The sequence below is a fragment of the Carassius auratus genome, chromosome 9 (genome assembly GCF_003368295.1).
Source record: "Carassius auratus strain Wakin chromosome 9, ASM336829v1, whole genome shotgun sequence".
Classification (NCBI taxonomy): domain Eukaryota; kingdom Metazoa; phylum Chordata; class Actinopteri; order Cypriniformes; family Cyprinidae; genus Carassius; species Carassius auratus.
In genome coordinates, this window is record NC_039251.1 from 8,203,396 (window position 1) to 8,228,455 (window position 25,060).

A 25,060-nucleotide genomic window follows, 5' to 3' on the forward strand; every position below is an offset into this window, starting at 1 on the left:
AACACTAGACTGCTGCAATATATATATATATATATATATATATATATATATATATATATATATATATATATATATATATATATATATATATATATATATATATTATATATATATATATATATACAGTCTAGTGGTTTTTTTTTTTACTATATGTCGCTTTATGACACTACAGTATAAGTAGGCTATTTCCAGTGACTTCCAAATCTCAGAGAGAAAGAATATAGCGTAGAAAGCCCTCTTTTAAAGTGGAGTGTTTGTAAAGCTCCTTATTTAGTAATCACGAATAACTGGAACATCGTGGGACGGCTTTGACGTAACGTACATTTGAAGAACAAATAAATATTTGTTTTAATAATTATATTGAAATACTATTTTGAAATGGGAAATACCACTATAAATAAAACATAAACAGAACAATCCCTGTAAAGTAACGTTATTTTATTTAAATAACTAACGTTGCTACAAACGAACAGGCAGTGACGCGGCCAGCCCGCGCGGGTCTTTCGAGTCAATGCGGAAGCGGCCAGAGGTGTAGGAGCACAGGAAACCCAAAACGATTGTTGTAGGACTGTAGCAAACCAATATTTAAACGTATTTTTTTTAAATCCCAATCAGCCACTAAACATTTATTTAAATCATCATGATTTTGTTGGAAATCAACAATCGGATCATAGAGGAGACTCTCACTCTGAAATTCGAAAGCGCGAGCAACGGGTAAGAGGAAGATCACACAACCCGGATCAAACATCGCTCATCTAACACATGCATGCTTTAACACCAGCTAAATTTTATATGCATGCTTTAACACGAGCCATATTTTATATGCATAGATCAGATCAGATGATAATGCGCGCTTTGGTGTTGGATTGATGTTGTTCTGTCAGATAATGTGTTGATTGTCGAGAACCGAAGCATCCTGTTTGGGGTGTGTCCAGCAAGGATAGGACACGTAAAAAAAACTTTTATGTGCCAGTGTGACATCAACGTGTTAAGTGATTACTAAAACAGGCATTTCGAGTGATTCTGAACATTGTTAGTTACACGTCGCTTTCGGCTGAGCTGATTTCTAGAAATGTTTCGTCCCAGTAAAGATTGCAGATACTTCCTGTTCATGCCTCCGCGCGAGTGCATGTCTCTGCAGGAACAAGCAAACATCAGCGATTCTTCTAGCCCCGTCTATGCACGATGAAGTAACCGATTCCCCAGGAAATTCTTTCTTCTCCAGTATCTTACGTGACTTAGCGCGCGCTCTACGCTTCTGCTGTCACTCATCATAAGTGTATATGAATTAGTTTTCACGCCGTTTACTTTTTAGTTATTTAATTTCAGTGCAAATGCAACGTCATGAAGTGGCTTTGTTATTGCATTTGAATGAAATGTTTAACATTTAACAAAAGTATTACATTCTGTCATTGTTCACAATGACAAAAATAGTAGTGCACTACTGATTACTTTGCATAGAATACAACTGTATTTATTAAGTTGCTTGCTGCTGTTCATAATGTACAAATAATCCCTACATTGCATTATAAAGTATATCCTCTGATCTGTATTTATAGCAACTCCACTGTACATTCTGTAAACCATAGCTTGACTTATTCTGCACTTATATTTATATATAAAACACGATATTCTTGCACTTCTGGTTGGATGCTAACTGCATTTCATTAGCTCTGTACTTGTACTCTGCAACACTTAATTCTGATTGGTCAGTCACAGCATTCGGGTAAAATATGTCGGTATGATGAAGCCATGAAGAAGCTGTATAAATGGGATTTTCTATTGTGTACGCTATTACAATTATTTCAGCAATGACTATTTCATTATTAATTTGGCAAGTAGGCATGCAAAAGTGGAAAATGTCATTATTGCTAAATAAACCACTTCTGCTTGACTACCTTGTATGACTGTCTATTAGCCCTTTACTTGTTTCTATTTGTTTCATTAGAAAAATGTTCTCTGGATAGCAGAGTATATAATCTCACAAAACAATTTTTTTTCTTTTTTGTTTTGTTTAGGAACAAGCCTGAAGCAGTAGAAGTTACGATTGCAGGTAATGTCGAAATATGAAAGACCTCAGCAGTGGAAGTGTCAGTGTTTCTGTTGACCAAATGTTTGGTTCATAAAATTATTTATCACTATACACATGCGTGATAATGGTGTTACAATAACAGTAGTGAATGACATGGGATCTCCCTCTATGTTTTTGTGACAGACTTTGATGGTGTGCTTTACCACATCTCCAACCCCAATGGAGACAAAACTAAAGTAATGGTCAGCATCAATCTCAAGTTCTTCAAGGAGCTTCAGGAGCACGGCGCTGATGAGGTACGAGAAATAATAAAGAATCCGGGTTGCATTTGACAAAATAAAAAAATTGCAAAAAAAAATATTATAAGAAATATGCATTACAATCCAAACATGTAGGTTTAGTAAGATCTGAAAAAAAAAGATTTTTATTTCCGTTCACCAAGGCTACACTTATTTGATAAAAGAAACAGTAATATATGTGATATGTGAATTTGATGCTTCCTTACTACACAAAAGTATTCATTTCTTTAAAAAAAAGAACCCCAGAGTTTTAAACGTTAGTGTGTTATTAAAACATTTGAGAGAAGAGAACACCTTATTGTGAGGTTTTCTGCCGTATGCTGTCCATTTAGAGAAGATGCATACTTACTGAGCAATTGAACTTGTAGGTTGCAAGATTGCAGCTGGTTATTGTGACGTTCATAGTGTATAAATTGTAATTCTCGCCTGTTTCGAAAATGCAGATTGATTTCCTGTGGACACTTATGCAATGTGAAGTTGCAGACGGGAATCTTTATTTCACACTTTGTTTTGGGTCATTCTTTCATCCTCCTCTAGTCTTATGATTTGACACGATTCAGTCCAGGGCAATCACATTTGAATCACCATTTAAGGGTCTAAATGACATGTGAAACAGGAAGTGCCTGCATCTCACTTTGGATAGAGGAAGTCACATATTTTAAATAAAGAAACATGGGTTCATTGTCTAGTAAACTTAGCCAGTGTTCCGTTAATTTAGTGATGAGCTGTTGTTTTACATTTTAACTAGATTGACAAACACAGGCAGAGCTGGGTCTGCAGGATTTTGATCGGTGCATTGAGAACATGAATGAATCGTTTTTACGGCAGGATTTTCATGGGTCTAGAGGGTCCACGGAGTTGAGGTCGATGCCAATTTTCCCTGCCAATGCAAATAAATATTCAAAGTATGTTCCAGTCTCATTCAGGACTGCCAATGTAAATAAAAGGAATGCAAATCAGAGGAACGTCCTGCAGAAATGGCCCTCAGCTTCCTGTCTGCTCGTGTGATTCACACAGATACAATCTCTTTTAGACAAAAATGAATTCAAATGCCTTTGTTTTTTTTCTGGGAGCTGTTTTACCTGTTGAATCCTGTTTCTGTTCTATGACATCCGGGATAAAATAGGTGACACAACACAAAACACAGGTGGCTCAAGGCCTGTTAAAAATGCTAGGAATGAAACAAGCCAGTGCTTGTCGTTTTATCCATGGATAGTTGTCGTGAAGTAGTTTTTTGGAAGTTCATGTGTCATGCTGTACTCTTTGGGTGGGAATGGCTCGGCATCTCACACTTCGTTACACTTATGATTCAGACGACTGCAATGTGATAACAAGATGATTATCTTGATGCCTTTTTTCTCTGCAGGATTTCTCTTTTTCCCCCTAATGTGTGACTTCTTGGTGCTTTCAAAGCAAAGAATTTATTATGGATCATAACAGAACTACTTCCAGTATCTTTTCTTATTAAAATAAAGTGTAAGAGATTGTATTTGTTGTGTTTCAGTTGCTGAAGCGTGTTTATGGAGATTTACTTGTAGCACCAGAAAATGGTAAGCCAAGCGGTTGCTGTTTTCATTCCTGTTCTTACTGCAAGAATTTAGGGTTGACGGTTTGTTGTTGTTCCTCTCTGAAGGGTACAATATTTCGCTTCTCTTTGACCTGGAGGCTCTTCCACCCAACAAAGAGGAGATGATCCACCAGGCAGGCATCCTCAAGAGAAACTGCTTCGCTTCTGTCTTCGAGAAGTACTTCAAGTTCCAGGAGGAGGGTCGTGAGGGAGAAAAAAGGGCTGTTGTCCATTACAGGGATGACGAGTCTATGTAAGCTTTCTGAACTTTCTACAGGACAGTAGAACTGCTAGTCAATTAATCTAGTGATTATTTAAATGATTAATCTCAATCTCATTTTAAATTAATTCATTTTATTGACAACAGTGTGTAAATTCAAGGCTTTAAGGGAAATGTGTATGCAATATGTTTTGTGCAAAACCATTTAAAATCGCTACAATATAACTAGCATAATATTAATATAATCAGCTCATAATCTGGAATATAATTAGCAGTAAATATAGTATTACATTATTAAAAATCTTGACCGTTTGAAAGCAGCAGAATAGGGTAAATCAAATTACAACAAATACATTTTGTTTAAAATATATATTTTCTGTGGAAACTGGTAAAATCTTTTAAAGTAAAACTATTTATTTTACAAATGATTAATTCTGCTCAACTTAAAATGTATTTGAACGCATCTTGGGAGTTTAATGTATTATAAGTCTGATTAGATTAATTGTTATTGGGAAAACAAGACAGATATATCTTCTTGGTATCTTCTTACATGCATCTAATATTGTTTCAATATTTTTTTAGATCTGTTTTGTATCTGCTGCTCAAAGTTTGTGATCTGTCTTTATGTCTCTTCTCGTTGGTTTCAGGTATATCGAGGCTAAGAAAGACAGAGTCACTGTTGTGTTCAGCACAGTGTTCAAGGATGACGACGACGTCATCATCGGGAAAGTGTTCATGCAGGTTCGCTCATTTGATTTTGTTCTCAGGTTCAATCTTAACCATTTCATGACACCTGTGCCCTCTGGGTGTTTTGCAATCCAGCCATTTTGTGTCCTGGTTTCACATTTAAATGACATGGTTAAACCACCGTACGTCAAGCAATGCTGTCATTTCTGTATGTGCAGAAGGAAATGGCATCATTTAGACTGGCCTCAAAACTTATGAGCTCATTGTTAGAGCTTGTCACTTGTTAAGTCATTTTATATCACTGTAACTTGTAGGGATGGAATGAAATGAAAATTCTTGGCCAAAACCAAAAAAAGAGAAAACCATGGCCGAAAACCGAAACACCGAAAGAAATTATATCAATTATTAGTACCATTGCATTTATTGCTATGACCGTGTACTAACTTTACTAAAATGAAGACATTGCAATTTAATAAATTAATTTTAAAGTTTCAGAGATAATTACAATTACATAAATTATAAAAATACATAATTACAAATTATGCAAATATTTCTTAAGCACATTGCAACAATGCACAGTTTAAAATAAAATTCAAACTAACAATTTATCCCACTCATGTGAATATTAAATAATAATGTTCAGGCCTACTGGCCTGCAGAAAGGTTTTAAAATGAACTGTTCTCTCATAAAAACAAAGTGCATTTAGGTGAAGTGCATTTGAAATTGTTCTCTGTAGGACTAGAAAGTGCATTACTTCTCCAGTATAGGCAAGAGGGTCATCACTTCTGGGGATGGGGACTTCAGACAGATAACCATCTAGCTGTTGAGCAGTTGAGCTTGTCATCTGCCTGACACTTGAGAAATACTTGAGAGAGTGTATTTAAATAGGACCAGGGCATAAATAAACATTTTTATCAAATTCAAGCAGAAATCTAGCAGAAATATGGCTACAATCTGATATTATGTATGTATATATATGTGTGTGTGTGTGTGTGTGTATGAAATGTCACATATATAGTAGCCTAAGAACAAAATAGCAGTAGAATAAATAGAATAAAAACAAAGTTCTAATATTTTATGTAGTGTCAGATTTACGAGAAATAAGTTGCAATTACCTTTTTATTTATTTTGTTTTATTCTATGGCAAATATGGGCTTCCACAGTTTTGTATTTTAGTATATTTGATGATGTTTGATGTTTTTATAATCCAGTGAATGAAATGCTTTACAAATACAGGGCACTTCTAGTCTAATTTGACTACTATCACCAAATCACTCCGTGAAACAGCTGGTGTGTTCATTATGATGACCGGGCGATCTGATGGCTGTGTTTCTCTGTGTTCAGGAGTTTAAGGAGGGCAGGAGGGCCAGTCACACGGCTCCTCAGGTGCTGTTCAGTCACAGAGAACCTCCTCTGGAGCTGAAGGACACTGACGCCACAGTGGGAGACAACATCGGCTATATCACTTTTGGTTTGTATCATGAGGTCACATACACACAAACATTAATTTAACGTCTTTACTTGAAAATGGCACTTGGCAAGTGTTAATTTCAGACCTTGGTTGAACACTTATTATTAACCACAGCTGCTAGTTGGAACAAAGTTAAATATAGTCTCTCATCGTGTTCACTTGGTAAATGGTAATTTGGACATTATGAGGCCAGAACAAAGTGCTGTTGCTTACCTGTGACAGGTGCACTTTTTATTTGCATTCGGATCAAGGGAGCAAACGCCCAGCTTCTCTTCATGGCAGTTACACAATCCTCTTAATGGATTAAAAAAGTGCCACACCTTTTCATCAAAGCAAACATTTACCAGCGCTACTCCAATGCAAACATACAATGTTTACTCAGTGCTTGTTTAGTTCTCTTTTATTTTTTTATTTTAATTCTGGTACCCTGCACCAGGAAATGCAGAGCAGCGGTAACTGAAAATACTCATCTTTGTTAAAGGTTACCTTATTGAATGTATTTAGTTAATAAAATGTATCTTATACCTTTAGTATTACACATAGTATTTTGGTTTAAATTTCATCGATTTATATAATAACCATGTATAAATAGTTACTGAACTACGAAATGACTTTACTTGAAGTTTAAATGAGTCTTTTTGCATATTTTCCAGTTTAAAGGCACAATATGTACGTTCTTGCCACTAGAGGGCGTGTATTCAAAACAAACAAAGAAACAAAGGCGTAGCTTGATGACGCTGTGACTGAGTGTGAAATCATGGGATTTTGTCGTCTTCAACCCCACAGCCGATGCAATCCGACGGGATTCAGGCAGAAAACATGTTCACGGATGAGCTAATGTATTAAAGATTTATTAACGTCGTAGTATGAAGCAGGGTAAGGCTGAAAGCCATCGAGAAACGATGCCACTGAACGAGCATGACACGCGGCTTGAAAGCAGCGGAGCTTTTATTATGCCACAGTCAACTGCTTCTACTCCTTTGCGTTTGTGGGATAAAGTAGTGCTTTTTATCATACTAGATACATTCAGAGTTCTGTTATAATGCTACTCTGTGGTCGTCAACTGTGTAATAAAACGCACAACATAATAATGCGTCTTTTTTTGGGAGGGGCGAAGAAATTAATACTTTTATTAATCAGAAATGTGTTAAATGAATAAAAAGTGATGGCAAAGACTCACATTGCAAGAAAATATTTCTATTTTGAATAAAAAAAAAAAGTATTTTTAACTTTACCCCCCCCCCCAAAATAAAATAAAATAAATAAATACAAATAAAATAACATATCACAGTTTCCAAAAAATATTAAGCAGCACAACTGCTTCCAACCCTGATAACAAATCAACATATTACAATAATTTCTGAAGGATCATGTGACACTGAAGACTGGAGTAATGATGCTGAAAATACAGCTTTGCATCGCAGAAATAAATTAAAATTTAAAGCATATTAATATAGAAAAGCATTACTTTATAATAATATTTCACAATATTATGTTTTTCTGTATTTTTGATTAAATAGATACAGCCTTGATGAGCATTAAAAAAAAACACCAAAAGTCTTCCAATCTTCAAGTCCAAGTCTTCCGATTCCAATCTTTACGTATAGCTTACCCAAACATGTCACAGCTGCAGTGAATGTCATATTATATTTCAAAATAAAAATACTGATATCATTTCTCCACAGTGCTGTTTCCTCGACACACCAACGCCAACACCAGAGACAACACCATCAACCTCATCCACACCTTCCGGGACTATCTGCATTACCACATAAAGTGCTCCAAGGTGAGACCCTCCTCAGATACGACTCTTTGTGTTTATGAAGTGTCGAACACAACCCTTCAGTTTGTAATGTGGAATTGTAATTGCTTTGTAATGTGCTTCCCAGTTTACAGCCATCCAGTCCTTTGTATGGCCAAAAGAATCAAATTTGTCAGCGTGAAGGGCACTGCTATGAAGTTAATGTCTAATCTTGGGAATGTAGGTTTTTTCCCCCTCTCAAAGGTGTGTTTTCTCTGGTTTTAGGCTTACATTCACACTCGTATGAGAGCCAAGACCTCGGACTTCCTCAAGGTACTCAACCGTGCTCGTCCCGATGCGGAGAAGAAAGAGATGAAAACGATGTCGTAAGTGCTGTTTCACAAACATTAGTATTTCACACTTGTATGAAACCGCACAAAGTCATCCAGGTCTTTGAAAATACAAATCTTTTTCTCATGGGCTTTTTTCCAGTAGAGGTGGTTGATTTGTGCTGATGTTTGTGCACGTCTCTGGGTTTTGTTCAACACCAGGGGCGTGTGCTTGCAAAAGATTGATTTTTGATAGTGTGTGTTTGAAATACACTGAGGCAATGCACCATCCACTGTCTCTGAACATATCAGAGCAGATTACCATGTACTTTTCATATTACTAACTTAGCTGGTTGTTGTTTGAGCTTGTTTCAACTGAAATGTTGCCAGATGCTGTAGATACGTCTTCTCTGGAATCAAAGACCATTTTTTCTGATAAGTTGCTGTGGTCATTGAAAAAGAGCACAACAGCCACCACCCACCCCCATAATGCACTGTCAAAAGAAAACATCCTATATATTTTAATATTTTGTAGTCAACCTCTAAAATTAGGCATTTAGTTCAAACTTCATATATATTTTTGTTTTCAGTCAAATTCAACATTTCAGAGCTTGTTGAACTCTTTGAAGATTTTGTTAAATGTCTCTGGAAAACTGAGTTTAATTTAAGAAATGTTTCCACAAGCTGCTAGACACTGTTGACCTCTATAGATCATAAAATATAAACAAACAGTTCTTGGTTGTAATTTAGAAACTAGAGTTTCGAAGAGTTCACAAAGACTGGAACATGAAGTGCTTCTGTGTGTCATCAGACTTTAAAGATTCCTTTAAAGTTTAGACACTTTTCAGGAAGTTAATGCATCATGTATTATTGCAGTATTTTGAACTTACAGTGAGCAACCTTTTTCACAACCTTTATTAATATAGAGGAATATTTATTTCTACATAATGTTTTATTATTAATTCATGTTTGTTCATAATGCATTAGCTAATGTTTATTTATACAGCTTTAAATGTAAAAAAAACAACAACATATCATTATATGTAGAAAGAGTACAAAGGTCCCATTAGGTGACGATGCATTAACTAACATTAAGCAACAATGAACCATAAACTTGTTACAGTATTTATTAATCTTTCATTCAAACTATTCATTGTCAGTTCATGTCAGGTCAGGTTCATTAAAAGGATAGTTCATCCAAAAATGACAAATTTGATGTTTATCTGCTTACCCCCAGGGCAATTTCAAGATGTAGGTGACTTTGTTTATTCAGTAGAACACAAACCAAGATTTTAAGCTCAAACTGTTGCAGTATATACAACATACAATAAAACTAAAAATAAACCTATACAAACAAAACCAAATTAAACCCTGTGGCTCATGACGATGCATGTGTAAAGACACAAAACGATCAGTCTGTGCAAGAAACTGAACAATATTTATATAGTATTTTACATCTGAATCACTGCAGTGTCCAAACTGTCCTGAGTGCATTCTCAACAGTCGACGCGTGAGGAGGCTTCTTCTTCTTCTTTCTTTACAGCAGATCGCAGACTTAAGTGCATTACCTCCTTACTCTGGTTTATTTTTAGCTTTATTGTATGTTTTAGCCATGATTCCCATCAACTTACATTATAAGACTGATAGACTGCAATGGTTTGAGTTAAAAATCTTTGTTTGTTTTCTACTGAAGAATTAAAGTAACTTTTACCCCCCCCCCCCCCCCCCAATATCTAAACGATCTGAGTTACCAAGCAGTTTTATTTTCTGAGCAATATAATGTTATACTGCTCAAGCCCTGCCTGCATCAACTGACCGACTGTCCCAAAGTTATTTAGTTTTAATTAATTTTTATTCATTTAGTTATTTAATTTTTCAAACTGAAACTGTTGAAAATGGACAACATTGTTAATCCACATATGACAGCCTCTGAACTTGGTCAATACTAATCTTATATACAGACACTGGACTAAAAATACATTCATTAGTCATCAGTCCCAAAATGAATTCAACGGGTCATCTTGTTAATGCTATAAATTAATTACAGCAATAAAAGAACAGTATCACATTAGACCACAGAAATTCCAAAATGACATTTCCCTTACATTCAACTTCCAAAAGTGCATTGATCTTTGACATGTACATTAATGTAGTTGGCTAGTGCTATTCGCTGTATTAACAAAAACATAAATGGCATTAATAAAAACACTGACAAGCTGCACAATATCCCGTTCATAATTGAATGTAGACGTGCGCCGATCACATCGGCTGATCGTTAATGCGCATCTCGTCAGTAAAGCCGGTTTTCTAATCAGCGGTTAATTCCATCAGGTGCGTGATTTCACATAGAGCAGCTGTTACTACACAGAGCCGTTGTTAACTAAGAAGATGCGCAAATAAACGCTGAAAATGAACATGGATTTGCGCAGCTTCTCGGTTAACAATGGTTCTGTGTAGTAACAGCTGCTCTATGTGAAATCACGCACCTGATGGAATTTTCCGTTGATTAGAGAACTGGCTTTACTGACGAGATGCGCATAACGATTGGCCAATTGTGATCGGAGCACCCCTAATTGAATGCGACTCCTCTACGATTGTGAGCACGATATTGCATAGCTTGTCAATGATCTACTCTGTGTTGCCTGTCCATCTGAAAGCACATGATGGAGATTTACTATTAATCACAGAACCGTCTTTACTGATGAGATGCGCATGACAATCAAATGCGATTTATCATGCAGCCTTAAGTTTGTTTGTTGACGACAAAAAAACAAAGTAGATGAGGAAAACTAGAATGCTGGGTGTATTCAGAGCGCCGCCATTACTGTCTAGAGTGTGAGGAATGGTGCGCTGTGATCAGTTGAGAGGATATTTCGCATTCTGCAGAAGAGGGAGACTAAGCTTGTGTCATGGCTTGGAAAGAAAGGGAGAAAACATGACAGAATAACTCTGCAGATATTGCATTTTGCATAAAATTTAAAACTGACCTTTATCACGTTTTGGAACCAAACTCTTCATATATATATATATATATATATATATATATGTGTGTGTGTGTGTGTGCACTTTTAATTTTTTTTTTGTCATCAATTGTCTGTAGTACATTCTTGCAAAACCGATTGAATACAAACATGTATTTCACTGTTTGTCCTGTGAATATGAATGTAACCCTCACATCATCTGTCCAGGGGCAAGACCTTCTCCCGTTAAGGACATGATGTGCAATCCCGAGACCAGCAGCCGTGGACTCCATCATACACCTCTGGCCAGTGATGTTGATCCTCCACCTGTAATTTGCACCTCAACAGGGAGACGATTAAATTCCTAGCTTTGCATTTATAGGATAAATGTTATTTGTATGTCGGATAAATGGTTTTTTGATATGCTGTTATGTTTCATTGCGTAGCTCTGTTGTCTGACAGCGTTTCATTGACATTAGTCATTCAGTATTTTCCCTTTCCTCTTTCCTTTTGCCTTCTTTGTTTCGCCAAATGCATCAATTTTGGACATCATGAAATGGTCATAAATAAACCCATCTTCTATACAAGAAATTATTTGTCTGTTATTTGGGGTAAAATCACTTTATGCATGAAAAAGTTTGGGGTTAAAAAAATGCAGATACAAAAGTCTCTTAAGATCACCAAGGCTGCATTTATTTAATAAAAACAAATACAAAAACAATATTGTAAAATATTAAAATTATAATTTTTATTTGAATGTATGGTAAAATGTAATGTATTATTTGATGTAAGAGGAATTTTCAGCATCGTTACTACTCCAGTCTTCAGTGTCACATGACATGTTTCTTCAGGATTATTTGATGAATAGAAAGAAATAGAAATAGAAATCTTTTGTGTTATAATAAATGTCTTGCTGTCCATTTTTGGTCCACCCTTGCTGAATGTATTATTTTCTTTCAGAAACATTATGACTGATTGGCAGAGAACACTGAATATGAAACTCATACTTGTTTAAACGTGGCAAAGGAGATTGATAAAATAACCATAGTCATTACAAAGAAAAACTTAGCTATGAGAAGGAAAAACAAAGATGAAGAATCACTAATGTGGATTAGGATGAGGCAATAGACAGTCACTTGTTCTCCATCATCATCTTGAGAGGCTTCCTCCTCCTCATCGTGTTCAGCAGGTTACTTCTGTTTATTTCATCATCTTCCTCTACATTGGTTGTTCTGCTAACTCCTCATTTTGCGAATGCCTTTTCCACCTCTGGATCCAGTTGTTGCGCCAACTCCTCTTGCTCATCTTTCCACTTTTCCAGTGCTAACTACATTTGTTGTTCCCACTCCTCTTGCTCCTCTCTTGCATTTTCCATCTCTAACTCCAGTGATAACCCCATTTGTTCTGACAGCTCCTCTTGCTCATCTTTCCACTTTTCCAGTGCTAACTCCGCTTGTTGGTCCCTCTCCTCTTGCTCATCTTTCCACTTTTCCAGTGCTAACTCCGCTTGTTGGTCCCTCTCCTCTTGCTCATCTTTCCACTTTTCCAGTGCCAACTCCATTTGTTTTCCCCACTCCTCTTGCTCATCTCTGGCTTTTTCCATGGCTAACTCCAGTGCCAACTCCATTTGTTTTCCCCTCTCCTCTTGCTCATCTCTGGCTTTTTCCATGGCTAACTCCATTTGTTTTCCCCACTCCTCTTGCTCATCTCTGGCTTTTTCTATCGCTAACTCCATTGCTAACCCCATTTGTTCTGACAACTCCTCTTGCTCATCTTTCCACTTTTCCAGCTCTAACTCTGCTTGTTGGTCCCTCTCCTCTTGCTCGTCTCTGGCTTTTTCCATCGCTAACTCCATTTGTTGTTCCCACTCCTCTTGCTCTTCTTTAGCCTTCTCCAGTGCCAACTCCATGTTAAATCCTCGTTCTCGCTCTGAGAGTCCACTTCTCCACTATCCACTATCTCTTGCGTGATGATGCTTTCTTGAGACCGGCGGGATGCGGAGGAGCTGGAGACAGAAATCTGAAGGTTAGAGTCAGGTTTAGTAATTCATTAAGAATTTACACTACAGTCATCCTATCTCTCCCGGAATGTCCGGGAGTCTCCCGCATAAGATAGCGGCTCCTTGACGCTCGTGAATTAAATAATTTAGGAAGTAGGCTATAGCGTGCGAGAGAGAATCCATATTTCCAGCTGGTATTAACATGTTGATCCGATAACGGTCATCCAAGTGATATAATAATATTTACCTGGTGTGATAATGCGTTTACCTACCTTTTTTATCGTGCCTTATTATAATGCGTTTTCCTGTTGTTATGTGCGTTTCCTGCGACTGCTTGCAGTAAGATTTCCTTTATTTAGTGATCATAACTTTTACTTTCGATTCACAAGTAATGAAAACTCAAACGGGTGCTCGTTCTCCGGGGCCATTTCCTGGAAATAGGTTGAGTCATTCTATGAATCATGTATATTGAAGTTTGGGAAAGTAATTTTGCAAGTGAGTTTATGAAAAAAGTTGACTGTCTAACTTACATTTTGGCACAAAGTGGAGGTACTTCATGGGGACAAGGATGCAACTAAATGTAAAAAACTGGGTCTAAGTTAAGAATCGTTTTCTGAAAAACCCCACACTGAGTGATCACTTCTCTAAAAGGAGGAAACGTTTGTGTCATTGTCTATATGTGGTGTTTATATTTTTAGGACAGGAGCTTGCTAGGACATGTTTCTCACAAGCCTATAGAGAAAGAGTTTGTGTTGTACTACAGTAGAGTGACTTGACCATGAAAAGACAAGTTTACCTGTTGAAATCCAGTATATGCTTCTTATGCATGTTTTGAGCTGAACCTTAGTTGTTCATAAGCTGGTTTTATGATGGTCCAAGTTGGTTATAAGCTGGTCCTGAGCGGTGGCAAAATCTGTTTTTTTTTTTTTTTTCATCAGGGATGTACACACTAGATTTGCATAGGCAGCAATGGGAAAATGTAATGTGCACTTTGAAATCAATGACACAAGAGATTTCAAAGTAGGATAACACACCACAAATGACAATTCTGACAGTATACAGTACATTCAAAACTTGACTTTCTTTGTTCTGTCAAACATAAATTTTGAAGTTTGAAGAATGTTGGTAACCAAACAGTTTTGTTTCCCACTGACTTCCATTATGCACAAAAATTACAATGGAAATCAAAGGGAACCACAAATGTTTGATTACCAACATCAAAAGTCTTTTTCCTCCTCAGAAGAAAGAAATACACGTTTGGAATGACATGATGGTGCAACAAACATGCATAAACATGCTTTTATATTTGTTCTGAAGTGCACAAAAAGAAAAAAAATGCAGTATGTTTTTGGAAAAAGTCTCTAATACTCACCAAGGCTGCATTTATTTAATCAAAAATACAGTAAAAATGCTAAACATAGAGAAACATTAAAAAACTGTTTATTTTAATGTATTTTATTTATTCCTTTGATACAAGGCTTAACTTTCAGCATCATTACTCCATTCTTCACTGTCGATCATTTTCTACTATGCTGACTTGCTGCTAAAGAAACTTTTTTTTTTTTAAATCAGTATTAATGTTGAAAACGGTTGTGCTGCTTCATATTTTTGTGGAAATCCTTATACATTTTTGTTCGTGATTCTTTGATGAATAGAAAGTTCAGAAGAACCGCATTTATTTAAAATATAAATCTTTTGTAATACTATAAATGTGTTGCTTATATTGCTTCATTCACCTTTAAAGGGGTCATATAATGCGATTAAAATTTTTCCTTTGAAGTGTTACAAGCTCTTGGTGCATAAAGAAGATCTGTAAAGGTGCAAAGATTAAAGTCTCAGATCCAAAGAGATATTCTTTATAAAAGTTAAGACTTGGCGGCATGTTGTGGAGCCACTGTGTGTTTCATTGTGAAAGCAAAAATACTTTGTTTGGCCTTCCAAAAGAGGACACGACTAGAAATCAGTGGTTAAATTGTATTTACAATACTGTTCCTGAACAGTTCAAACCCAATTTACAGATGTGTGCAGCGCATTTTATGGAGGACTGTTTCCTGAACCTCGGATAGAAGACTACAATGCCGGCTGTTCTGACTCACAGTCTGTAAGTATGTTTTTTTATATATAAATAATTTGCCACTAATTATTCAAACGTGAGTTTTGAGCAGTAGAGTAGGCTTGTTGTTTGTTGTTTCTCCAATCACAAATGCAGACATGGTTTTATGTTTAAGCGCATCACGTAAAAAGACAGTATAAGTCATTATAATCATTAATCATATCCCTACTGGATGCAACAAATGCCTCATTTATAATGGGTTTTAATGTTTTTGTCTCGTCGTTCTGGCCAGTGTTCTGACAAATAATGCTACCTATCAGATTATACTACCAACACTGTATTTATCAGACTGTAAGGGTAGGTGTACATGTAAATAATGCCTCACACCTTATTTGAGGTGCTTGAGGTATTCGGCCAAACAATGCACTGGATATCTGGCCAATCATAGCACACCTTGCTTTTCAGAATGATGAACTTTGTAAAAATCAGCACATTTAAAAACATTAAAGCAGGATTGATTCTGATTGGTTAGCAATGTTTTATTGTTCATCAGAAAAAAAAATCATTCTGAAAGTGATTCCAACGATATTGTTTTTCTGTGCCTTTATCGTTATAGTTGTGGTGTGGTGTGGACCCTGCTATTCTTTAATATTGAGAACGATTTTTAGAACTTTATCTTTATCATTATCTTTATAGTTATCTTGCTTGGTGTGAACGGGCCTTAAGCCAGTTTTCAAGGAGCGGAGAGAATATTACTGTTTTTATCTATTTTCTGTTACAGGTATGATTCTGTGTGTCCATATGCACATTCGTTTACACTGTAATGACGCTTACAAAGTTTACACTGTGCCAAAAATCGGTCTGTTTTTAACTGCTGCAACAGAAGCAGATGTATTTGTCTGAAAAAATTATATTGTATATGGGGTATTTTTCTGTTTTTATTTAAGTTCCATAAGATGAGTCCGTTCTATGCACAAACTCGCAATTCAGAATTGCGTGCTATAAACTAAAAATTGTGTGTTTAAGTCATAATTGTGAGATATAAACTCGCAATTCTGAGAACATATACTATCTGATTGCCAAATAAAAATGAAAACTTGTGGTATTGATTCATTATTGTTTTTTTCATACTATTTTTTACACATTTTCATGAGAACGGGCACCAGTTGTAAATTTATATCTTGCAATTATGACTTTATAACTCATAATTGTGTTCATTCTGAGAAAAAAATTCAGTTTTTATATCTCACAATTCTGACTTTATAATTTGCAATTGCGAAAAAAAAAAGAATTGTGAGGTAAAAAGTCGCAATAATTAAAGGACACGCTTCTCGCCATGCCTAACGCCCTTCAGCTGTGACTTATTCACAATACACCACGGCCTCTCATACCTTATTCCTTACTCAAAACAAGACTTTAGATTGGTACTTTACATTGGAAAATAACAACACTGACCAGAAAATGAAGCTAATTCATATTTAATTGTGGCATAGGAGATTGATAAAATTGTCATGGTCAACACAAAGAAAAACTGAGCAAGAAGAAGTGAACAAAGACAGAGAAGAAGAACCACTGAGGCTGTAAGATTAGGATGGAACAGCAGTAAAAAGTCACATTTTCTTCACAACATCTTGAGAAGCGTCGTCCTCATCATGTTCAGCAGATGACTTAGTCCTCCACTAACTCAACTTCCTTTGCTAACGGCAGTTTTGTTAACTCTTCCTCTACTTTTAACTTTTCTACCGCTAACTCCTGTTGTTCTGCTAATTCCTTTACCTCTGCTTTCACCGTTTCCACCGCTGACTCTAGATGTTCTGCTAATTCCTGTTCCTTTGCTTTCACCGTTTCTACTGCTAACTCCAGTTGTTCTTCTACTTTCTCTTCCTCTGCATTCACCGTTTCCACCGCTAACTCTAGTTGTTCTGCTAATTCCTGTTCCTCTGCTTTCACCGTTTCCACCGCTAACTCTAGATGTTCTGCTAAATCCTGTTCCTCTGCTTTCACCGTTTCCACCGCTAACTCTAGATGTTCTACTACTTTCTCTTCCTCTGCTTTCACCGTTTCCACCGCTAACTCTAGATGTTCTGCTAAATCCTGTTCCTCTGCTTTCACCGTTTCCACCGCTAACTCTAGATGTTCTACTACTTTCTCTTCCTCTGCTTTCACCGTTTCCACCGCTAACTCTAGATGTTCTGCTAAATCCTGTTCCTCTGCTTTCACCGTTTCCACCGCTAACTCTAGATGTTCTACTACTTTCTCTTCCTCTGCTTTCACCGTTTCCACCGCTAACTCTAGATGTTCTGCTAAATCCTGTTCCTCTGCTTTCACCGTTTCCACCGCTAACTCCAGTTGTTCTGCTAATTCCTCTTCCTCTGCTTTTGTCTCTTCCACTGCTAGCTCCAGTTGTTCTGTCAACTCCTGATCCTCCCAAGTAACAACCAGGTCATTGTGATTTTGCTCAAGTTCCCTCTGAGAGACCATTTCTCTGACCACTATTTCTGGTTCGTTGATGATGTCTCTCCTAAGTCCGCAATGAGGAGGAGGAGCTGGAGACAGAATGTAGACTGGAGGTTAGAGTCAGTCTTTAGTAATTCATTAAGACATTTATATAGCATACCAAAAAAAGAAAAAGCATTAGAAGCTCTTAAAAGCAAAAAAAAATCATTCATGTTCATCTTGATGCATATGTTAGTTGAGAAAGCAACATTTGAATAAATATTACTAGGGTCATTCTATGAATCAGGTGCCTATTGCAGTTTGAGAGGATAATTTTATACATTTCCAAAATCCTATCAGACAAGTTATCGTTATCGACAAGTTATGGTTTTAAAAGTTAACACATTGCATTGCACCATCTCAAGCTAAATTAACAAATTTTAATTTTCAGAGAGACGATTGTCTTCAGAACAGTCACAGGCCGATGCTTTAGTTTAATTTGACAATTGGCATTATAAGCTCATGAAGTTTAAAGGTGTTTCCTTGAGAACTTGATGTTTGATTGTTAATTTTATATATATATATATATATATATATATATATATATATATATATATATATATATATATATATATATATAATATATAATATATATATATATATATATATATATATATATATATAATATATAATATATATATATATATATATATATATATATATATATATATATATATATATATATATATATATATAAAATGCATAAAAAGTCAACATAAACCTTTGTTCAAATTTTTTTTTCTTTTTTTTAAAGAAATGTATACTTTTATTCAGCAAGTATGCACATAAGTTGATTAAAAAGTATTTCTATTTCAATTATATTTGGTTTTCACAAAAATATTAAGAATTTTTCAACATGGATTTTTTTTAAATCGGTTATTAAATGACTCTGAAAATTCAGCTTTGCATTCCATTAATTAATGTACATTTCCTCTGTAAATACATACATGTTAATAGAGTCAAAAATGAAAACAGAGGTGGTTAAAAAAAGCACATAAATGGCACCTGTTTTGCAGAATGACCCTTTTGTTGTAACAAGTTGTAAAGATGATTGTCTTCAAACATACAGTATTTGCATGAGGATAGCAGTGAAAACATAAACCGTGTGAGTGATGTGAGTGTATCTGGCCGGCGAGGGCTTGGGCAGCACTGTTGACTCATCTTTGTCAGACAGTACAGTAGTGAGTGATGATTAGTATGAAGACAAGCTTGATGTGGGTTAGGCAAGCGTGTTTGTTAACTCAGACTGACGATGCCTAAAATCTACACGACACATCACGGCACTCACCTGTATACAACGCCTGCTCTAAAGTAAATTCCTCTCTGTGGAGGGAAGAGAAAACATCAGAGAGCGGCACAAAGGGAGGTACTTGATGGAAAGGATGCAACTAAATGTCCAAGACTGGGGTGGATCGAAATGAAGTGTGGTTCACTGAAAAAACACTTTTCTGCATATAAGGGCCGAAATGTCCCCCCTGTCTTTAAGTGGTGTCTACTTTAAAGGACAGATGCTTGCTGGGACATGTTTCTCACAAGCCTGTAGGGAAAGAGTTTGTGCCATGTGTTTGTTACTATAGAGTAACTTCACCATGGAAAGATAATCTTTGTGCACGCTAGATTTGCATGTTCAGCTCACAAGGGAGAATGCTGTAATTAAAACTTGTGCACATTGCAATCAGCGACCAAAATGAAAGGAACGATTTAAAACTAATGGAATAGTCTGCCAAAAATGACAAATCTGACATTATTTTCATACTAAACCTGTATGACGTTCTTTGTTCTGTGGAACATAATTGAAGGTATTTTGAAGAATGTAACCAAACAGTTTCAGTTCCCACTGACTTCCATTATTTAAACATAAAATAGAATGGAAGTCAATGGGAACCAAAAATGTTTTGGTTACCAGCATTCTTAAAAATACCAGCTTTTCTTTTTCTGCAGAAGAAAGAAATGCATACAGGTTTGGATTGGAACAACATGATGAAGCAACAAACAGGCACAAACATGCTTTTTGAATTTGTTTTTAACTACATCAAAACATTTGAACAAACAGCAGTAGTTACCTGCATATACTTTTTTACTAAAATAAGTTTCAGAGAAAGTTAGACTCATTATTTTGGAAACAAATCATTAAGTCCTTGTTTTGAATCATTAAGGATTATTGTGAATTATTATATTTTTATCAGCTGTTTGGACTCTCATTCTGACGGCACCCATTCACTTCAGAGGATCCAGTGGTGATCAAGTGACGGAATGCTATATTTCTCCAAATATGTTCTGATGAAGAAACAAACTCATCTACATCTTGGATGTCCTGAGGGTGAGTACATTTTCAACTAATTCTCATTTTTGGGTGAACTTTTCCTTTAAAAGAGACAGCGATATCTGATGCACAGAAATGAATCAAAATCCTATTGCATTTTTGCAACATTGTTTAAGTCAGCATGAAAATACATGAATAAAAAAAAAAAAAAAAAAAAAAAAAAATTGTCTTATTAAATTTTTTGCAGTAATTTGATATGACAAGCAAAATTGTCTTGAATTTTTGATATATTGCCCAGCCCTAATTTGATTCTTCATAAGGGCTTATAAGGGATTTGGATTCAGTCTAAAAGAAAAACAACTGATTCAGCTCATTAAGTACTTGAGGCGATTAAGTGTCAGGGATGATTCTGGCACTGAGCTGGAATATGTTTTTTTCCCATCCATTTTTTGATCACTGTTCACTCATTGTATCTCCTTCATCTTACCTGTTCTTGTCCTCCTTGTCATCGACAACACCCTCCAGGAGACGGTGATAGGTGGCAATCTCTGCCTCCAGTTTGGACTTGATGTTGAGCAGGGCATCGTACTCGGCCGCCTGGCGCTCCAACTGCGCTCGCATCTGTCCCAGCTCTCCCTCCAGCTGCATGATTCGAGAGTTGTACCCATTGACTTCGTGAGCGTAACGTGTCTCCGTTTCACGCAGCGAATCCTCGAGCGATCGAATCTGCAAAGCACCAAGCAGAACAAGAAAGGTCTGCACACATCCAAATTCATGTTTCTCATTATCTTAATCACTTTTTGAAATAAAACCCCGTGTGGAACTGACTAATATAAATGTTTATTTTTATTACATTTATTGTTGTATTATATTGTTATATTTTTATGTTACATCTTATATTTAAAAAAATTAAAGTCCTATCCTTGACACTTAATTATATATTTTAGTATATATATATATATATAGAAATGTGCTTCAGGTAAGTTAAAAAAATTATCTTGACAAACCACTATATAAAAACAGCTTTTCTTTTCCCTTAAACATTTAGTATATTTCATTAATTAATGTTTTATTATATTATTTAATTAGTTTTATTTTTATAATATTTTCTCTTTCCAGTATTTTTGTTTCCATCTGTGCTATTTATAAATGACTATTCAAAAATGTGAGAAATAGTAATAAAGAATGAGTAGGTGTGTCAAACCTTTTGACTTCCAGCAATTGTTTCCCTGCAGAAATGTGCTTCAGAGATTATTGTGACAAAGAAATCTTGACAAACCGCCATATAAAAACGGCCCCTGTTTTCCCATGGTTTAAAAAAAAACACTTGGGTGCGCAGGAATAATGTGCAAATTCAGATGACATGCATGCACAGAGACAGGCATTGAACATTCCGTGCAATCACATTTCATAATCATTTAAACGCTGCACATGTCTGCCAGGTGAGAGTGCTGACTGTGCAGAAAGCTGAGTGATTTGTCAGGTGGATAATTTGTGTAATCTGTGTACCGTACCATGTTGTGCAGAGCCTGCAGGTCAATTTCTAGAGATTGTTTGGTCCTGCGCAGCTCGTTCAGCTCTGTCTTTCCTGCCTGCAGAGCTTCTGTGTTCTGAGTCACCTCAGCTGCGATGCTGTCAAACTGGATGGAGAGAAACAAAGAGAACAAGGGATGCGGGTCACATGACAATATAGTGCTGCCTTATAATTAGGCACAAAGCTCTCCTAAATAAATGGCACTTTCCACTTTCCCATAGGGTGCAACATAGGGTCACAGCTCTCTTTCTCACACACACACACACACACTCACACAAAAGATGGTGCTTAACCTTTAATCCTTAAGAGATACTATTAGTATATGGGCTGTTGGATTTTTTATGTATTATATATACCAGAAGGAGAAAACAAGAGAATGCAAAACGACTGACTTTGTTTTTATACCAGGCTTCAGTTTCCTCGCGGCTCTTCTGCACGGCTCGCTCGTACTGCGAGCGGATGTTATCAATGGTCTCGTTGAGGTCTGCACTGTTTTTAGTCTGCATTTGCACATTGACTTGGGAGTCGTTGATCTGGTTTGTCAGGTTGGCAACATCCTGTAAAATAAAATGATCCGTGGATTTAGTTATATGGTTTTTAATGGCAGGATCTGGGAACATAGCAGATACTGGAGGGCTGAGTTTGTTTAACGCTTGCCCTGAAGCATAGAAAAACCAGACTGGTTGGGTGGGAAGATCTGTTGACAATAGCTCAAATAATGATTTTATGGTGTCTGCCCACTTTTTTTTTTATTTTTTTAGCAGGCCTTTGTTTGGAAAACATTTTGCTCTATCCCTATATGTATCCCTATATATAAGCTTCAACAATGATTTATTGGAAATATCCATTGAAGCCACTGATTATATATAAATAACAAATGTATTTTATATAATTTTATATATATATATATATATATATATATATATATATATATATATATATATATATATATATATATATATATATATAAATAAATTAATTTAAAATTAAGTAACATTTAAAGTATTTTAATATTAAGATAATTTCAATATTGATTTAATTAAATTAATATTAAGTTTATTTTTAAGCAGTTTTAATATTTTCCAAGTATTTTAATATTAAAATATAATATAATATCAAATTATAATATTAATTTAGCTCAATTAATATTAAATTAATAATAAATTACTGTTGAAATTATTTTCAAAATGTATTTTAACATTAAAATGGTTTAATATTAATTAAATTACATTTAATTAATATTAAATCAAAATTCAATTACATTCAATTTAATAAAATAAATGTATTAAATATTACTTTTGAACTATTTCCCATTATTTTAATATAATATATACAATTATTTTCATATTCAATAAATTCAAGTAATATTAATATGTTAATATAAATGTAAAAAATTGTCAAACAATTCAATGACTTTTAAGGTGAAATAATGCTGACTTCTAGAGCACTGTACAGTAAAGTGAATTCAGTTGTTCTCCCAGGACTGGTGTTTGCTCTCGTTGAAGGCTGTTTGTGGTACAGCAGTGAGTCAGATCAAATGAACCAGCTGTGAGTGTGTCTCTGTAGGTTTGAGGTGTTACTGTTTAATCAGTGTTGAGTGGTGTGTTTAAGGCGTGTACCTCCTCATGGCTCTTCTTCAGGAACGCCAGCTCTTCTCTCATAGACTCGATCTGGCCCTCCAGCTGCATGCGGCCCATGTAAGTGTCGTCCAGCATCTTTCGGAGCCGTGCCAGATCCTGCTCCACCCCTTGCCGCATGGACTGCTCGGACTCAAACCTGCCCGGAGCGACTCAGTGAGCGTTCATTTACATCAGAGACCACAGGGCGTGTCGTATTTACAGCAAACTGTGCTGCAGCTCGATGGCTGCTTTGTACTTACACAACATGGTTATTTTTGTGAGAAGTTTTCCTAAGTTGAGAGTTTTTAACATTTCGTCAGGGAATAAATGAACAAATAACTCACTTGACTTTGAAATCGTCAGCAGCAAGCCTCGCATTGTCTATCTGCAGGAAAAGTCTGGCATTGTCCATAGTCATTTCCTGGATCTGAGGGGTTGATTTACAAACACAAACACTCATAGCATTGTCTTGCATTTAGGGCTCTCATTACAGCATTTCAGCAAATAGTAGATTTTAGTCTTTTTTTTTTTTGTCAATAAACTTTATGCTAATAACCAACAAAGGAAAATTATGGAAGACCGTTTCCGCCATAAAAAAAAAAAAAAAGTAATTGCTCATAATTGCGAGATAAAACTTATGACTTTTTAACTCCCAATTGCAAGTTTATATCACACATTTCTGAGAAAAAAGTCTAAATTGTGAGATAAAAAGTCACAATTCCAATTTTTTTCTTCTTTTTTATTCAGAGGCGGAAACAGGCTTCCATAGTAAATAGACTAAATCATCTAAAGTAATTAAGTAATTGAATAAATGCAAAATAAATAAAAGTTTAAAATAGATATCATTATATTGTCTTTTAAATTGTTATATCTCTTAAAAACTATTTTCAAAAAAATTTGTAAAAATGCATTGTGAAAAATATATTGAATTGTTGTTTTATTCAATTAAATGTATTTTAATTAAAACTTTAAGATTGCAACATATTGTAAGCAAGTTGTTGTTGAACATTTGTCTTTACAAGTTTAATCACTTAAAACTGAATTTAATAAAAATTTTAATAGATGAGTTGGAGCAGGTAAAAAACATCAACGAGTTACCATTATACATATAAACTTGCATCTCATGATTTAAAGAAGTTGCAGAGCTAGAATTTAAAGGGCGGATGCTTTTCGGAAGCTCAGACAGAAGAACATATCTCACCAACATAATTCCTAAACTTTCATTTGTTTTATGATTAGCCTACTAATATTCTAAAATAAAGAAAAAAGTTATAGAATGTGCAGGTGTCCAAACATTTGATTGTGTACTTTATTATAAAAAGCATGCATGGGTTCTTCAAAAGCTTTTATTTGCTCACCTGGTTTCTCAGATCATTAACGATCTTCTCATAGGCGCTCCAGTCTCTGCCGCTCTCAGCTCCTTTCCTCATCAGAGCCTCTTTGATTTGCTCCTCCAGTTGATTGTTGGAGTCCTCCAGGATTCGTACGTTTGACAGATACCCCGCCAGACGGTCGTTCAGACCCTTCATGGTCTCTTTATCATCAACTTGGGGAAAATTGCTGCTGTTGATCTGCACGAACGGACGCAGTGTGTTTGCCAGATTCCCTATAGTGGCTGGGGAAATGGCCCCAAACAGACCGCTCCTTGACCCCATGCTGCTAGAAAGACTTGAGCTGGAGAAACTCCTGGAAGGGCTCTTGAACGACATGGTGCGGATTAGAGGTGCCTTTGAGCGTGCTTGTGAGACGCGGTCTGTTGTTTTACCTGCGGCAGGTATGTGAGGGGGGT

The 25,060-nt window shown here is 35.8% G+C and overlaps 3 protein-coding genes across 7 annotated transcripts; 1 reads left to right on the plus strand and 2 right to left on the minus strand.

Moving 5' to 3' along the window:
* The first annotated feature begins 487 nt into the window (after positions 1-487).
* Positions 488-11,894, plus strand: LOC113108282 (actin-related protein 2/3 complex subunit 2). Its single transcript, XM_026271215.1, has 10 exons — positions 488-714; positions 2,019-2,053; positions 2,216-2,328; positions 3,836-3,881; positions 3,965-4,151; positions 4,766-4,859; positions 6,151-6,277; positions 7,963-8,063; positions 8,304-8,404; positions 11,536-11,894. Exons 1-10 carry the CDS (start codon positions 641-643, stop codon positions 11,555-11,557), a joined length of 900 nt encoding a protein of 299 aa, XP_026127000.1. The 5' UTR covers positions 488-640; the 3' UTR covers positions 11,558-11,894.
* Positions 11,895-12,184: 290 nt separating this feature from the next.
* LOC113108283 (cilia- and flagella-associated protein 251-like) lies at positions 12,185-13,242 on the minus strand. Of its 3 annotated transcripts, XM_026271219.1 has the most exons (3): positions 13,015-13,242; positions 12,621-12,960; positions 12,185-12,574 (listed from the first exon to the last, which is right to left on the minus strand). In XM_026271219.1, the coding sequence occupies exons 1-2, from the start codon at positions 13,214-13,216 to the stop codon at positions 12,635-12,637; spliced, it is 528 nt and encodes a 175-aa protein (XP_026127004.1). In that variant the 5' UTR covers positions 13,217-13,242; the 3' UTR covers positions 12,185-12,574; positions 12,621-12,634. The 3 variants fall into 3 exon arrangements, with proteins under 3 accessions (XP_026127004.1, XP_026127003.1, XP_026127002.1); XM_026271218.1 differs by having other exon boundaries at positions 12,185-12,960; XM_026271217.1 differs by having other exon boundaries at positions 12,185-12,934; positions 12,989-13,242.
* A 3,579-nt stretch (positions 13,243-16,821) lies between these two features.
* On the minus strand, positions 16,822-25,060 carry LOC113108279 (keratin, type I cytoskeletal 18). Of its 3 annotated transcripts, none has more exons than XM_026271212.1 (9): positions 24,630-24,980; positions 23,616-23,698; positions 23,272-23,428; positions 22,045-22,209; positions 21,633-21,758; positions 20,606-20,844; positions 19,144-19,178; positions 17,676-17,905; positions 16,822-17,621 (listed from the first exon to the last, which is right to left on the minus strand). In XM_026271212.1, exons 1-9 carry the CDS (start codon positions 24,978-24,980, stop codon positions 17,028-17,030), a joined length of 1,980 nt encoding a protein of 659 aa, XP_026126997.1. In that variant the 3' UTR covers positions 16,822-17,027. The 3 variants fall into 3 exon arrangements, with proteins under 3 accessions (XP_026126997.1, XP_026126996.1, XP_026126995.1); XM_026271211.1 differs by having other exon boundaries at positions 16,822-17,111; positions 17,166-17,905; XM_026271210.1 differs by having other exon boundaries at positions 16,822-17,905; positions 24,630-25,060.

Excerpts from the sequence above, each read along its gene's own strand:
- LOC113108282 (XM_026271215.1), top strand. The coding sequence starts at position 641 with ATGATTTTGTTGGAAATCAACAATCGGATCATAGAGGAGACTCTCACT. Across the intron at positions 2,054-2,215 it reads AGTAGAAGTTACGATTGCAG|ACTTTGATGGTGTGCTTTAC; the intron begins GTAATGTCGAAA and ends TTTTTGTGACAG. Across the intron at positions 8,064-8,303 it reads ACCACATAAAGTGCTCCAAG|GCTTACATTCACACTCGTAT; the intron begins GTGAGACCCTCC and ends CTCTGGTTTTAG.
- LOC113108283 (XM_026271219.1), bottom strand. The coding sequence starts at position 13,216 with ATGGAGTTGGCACTGGAGAAGGCTAAAGAAGAGCAAGAGGAGTGGGAA. Across the intron at positions 12,961-13,014 it reads AGCGATAGAAAAAGCCAGAG|ATGAGCAAGAGGAGAGGGGA; the intron begins ATGAGCAAGAGG and ends AAAAAGCCAGAG.
- LOC113108279 (XM_026271210.1), bottom strand. The coding sequence starts at position 24,980 with ATGTCGTTCAAGAGCCCTTCCAGGAGTTTCTCCAGCTCAAGTCTTTCT. Across the intron at positions 20,845-21,632 it reads TGCAGGCTCTGCACAACATG|ATTCGATCGCTCGAGGATTC; the intron begins GTACGGTACACA and ends GGTGCTTTGCAG. Across the intron at positions 19,179-20,605 it reads GACAAGGAGGACAAGAACAG|AGAGGAATTTACTTTAGAGC; the intron begins GTAAGATGAAGG and ends TTCCCTCCACAG.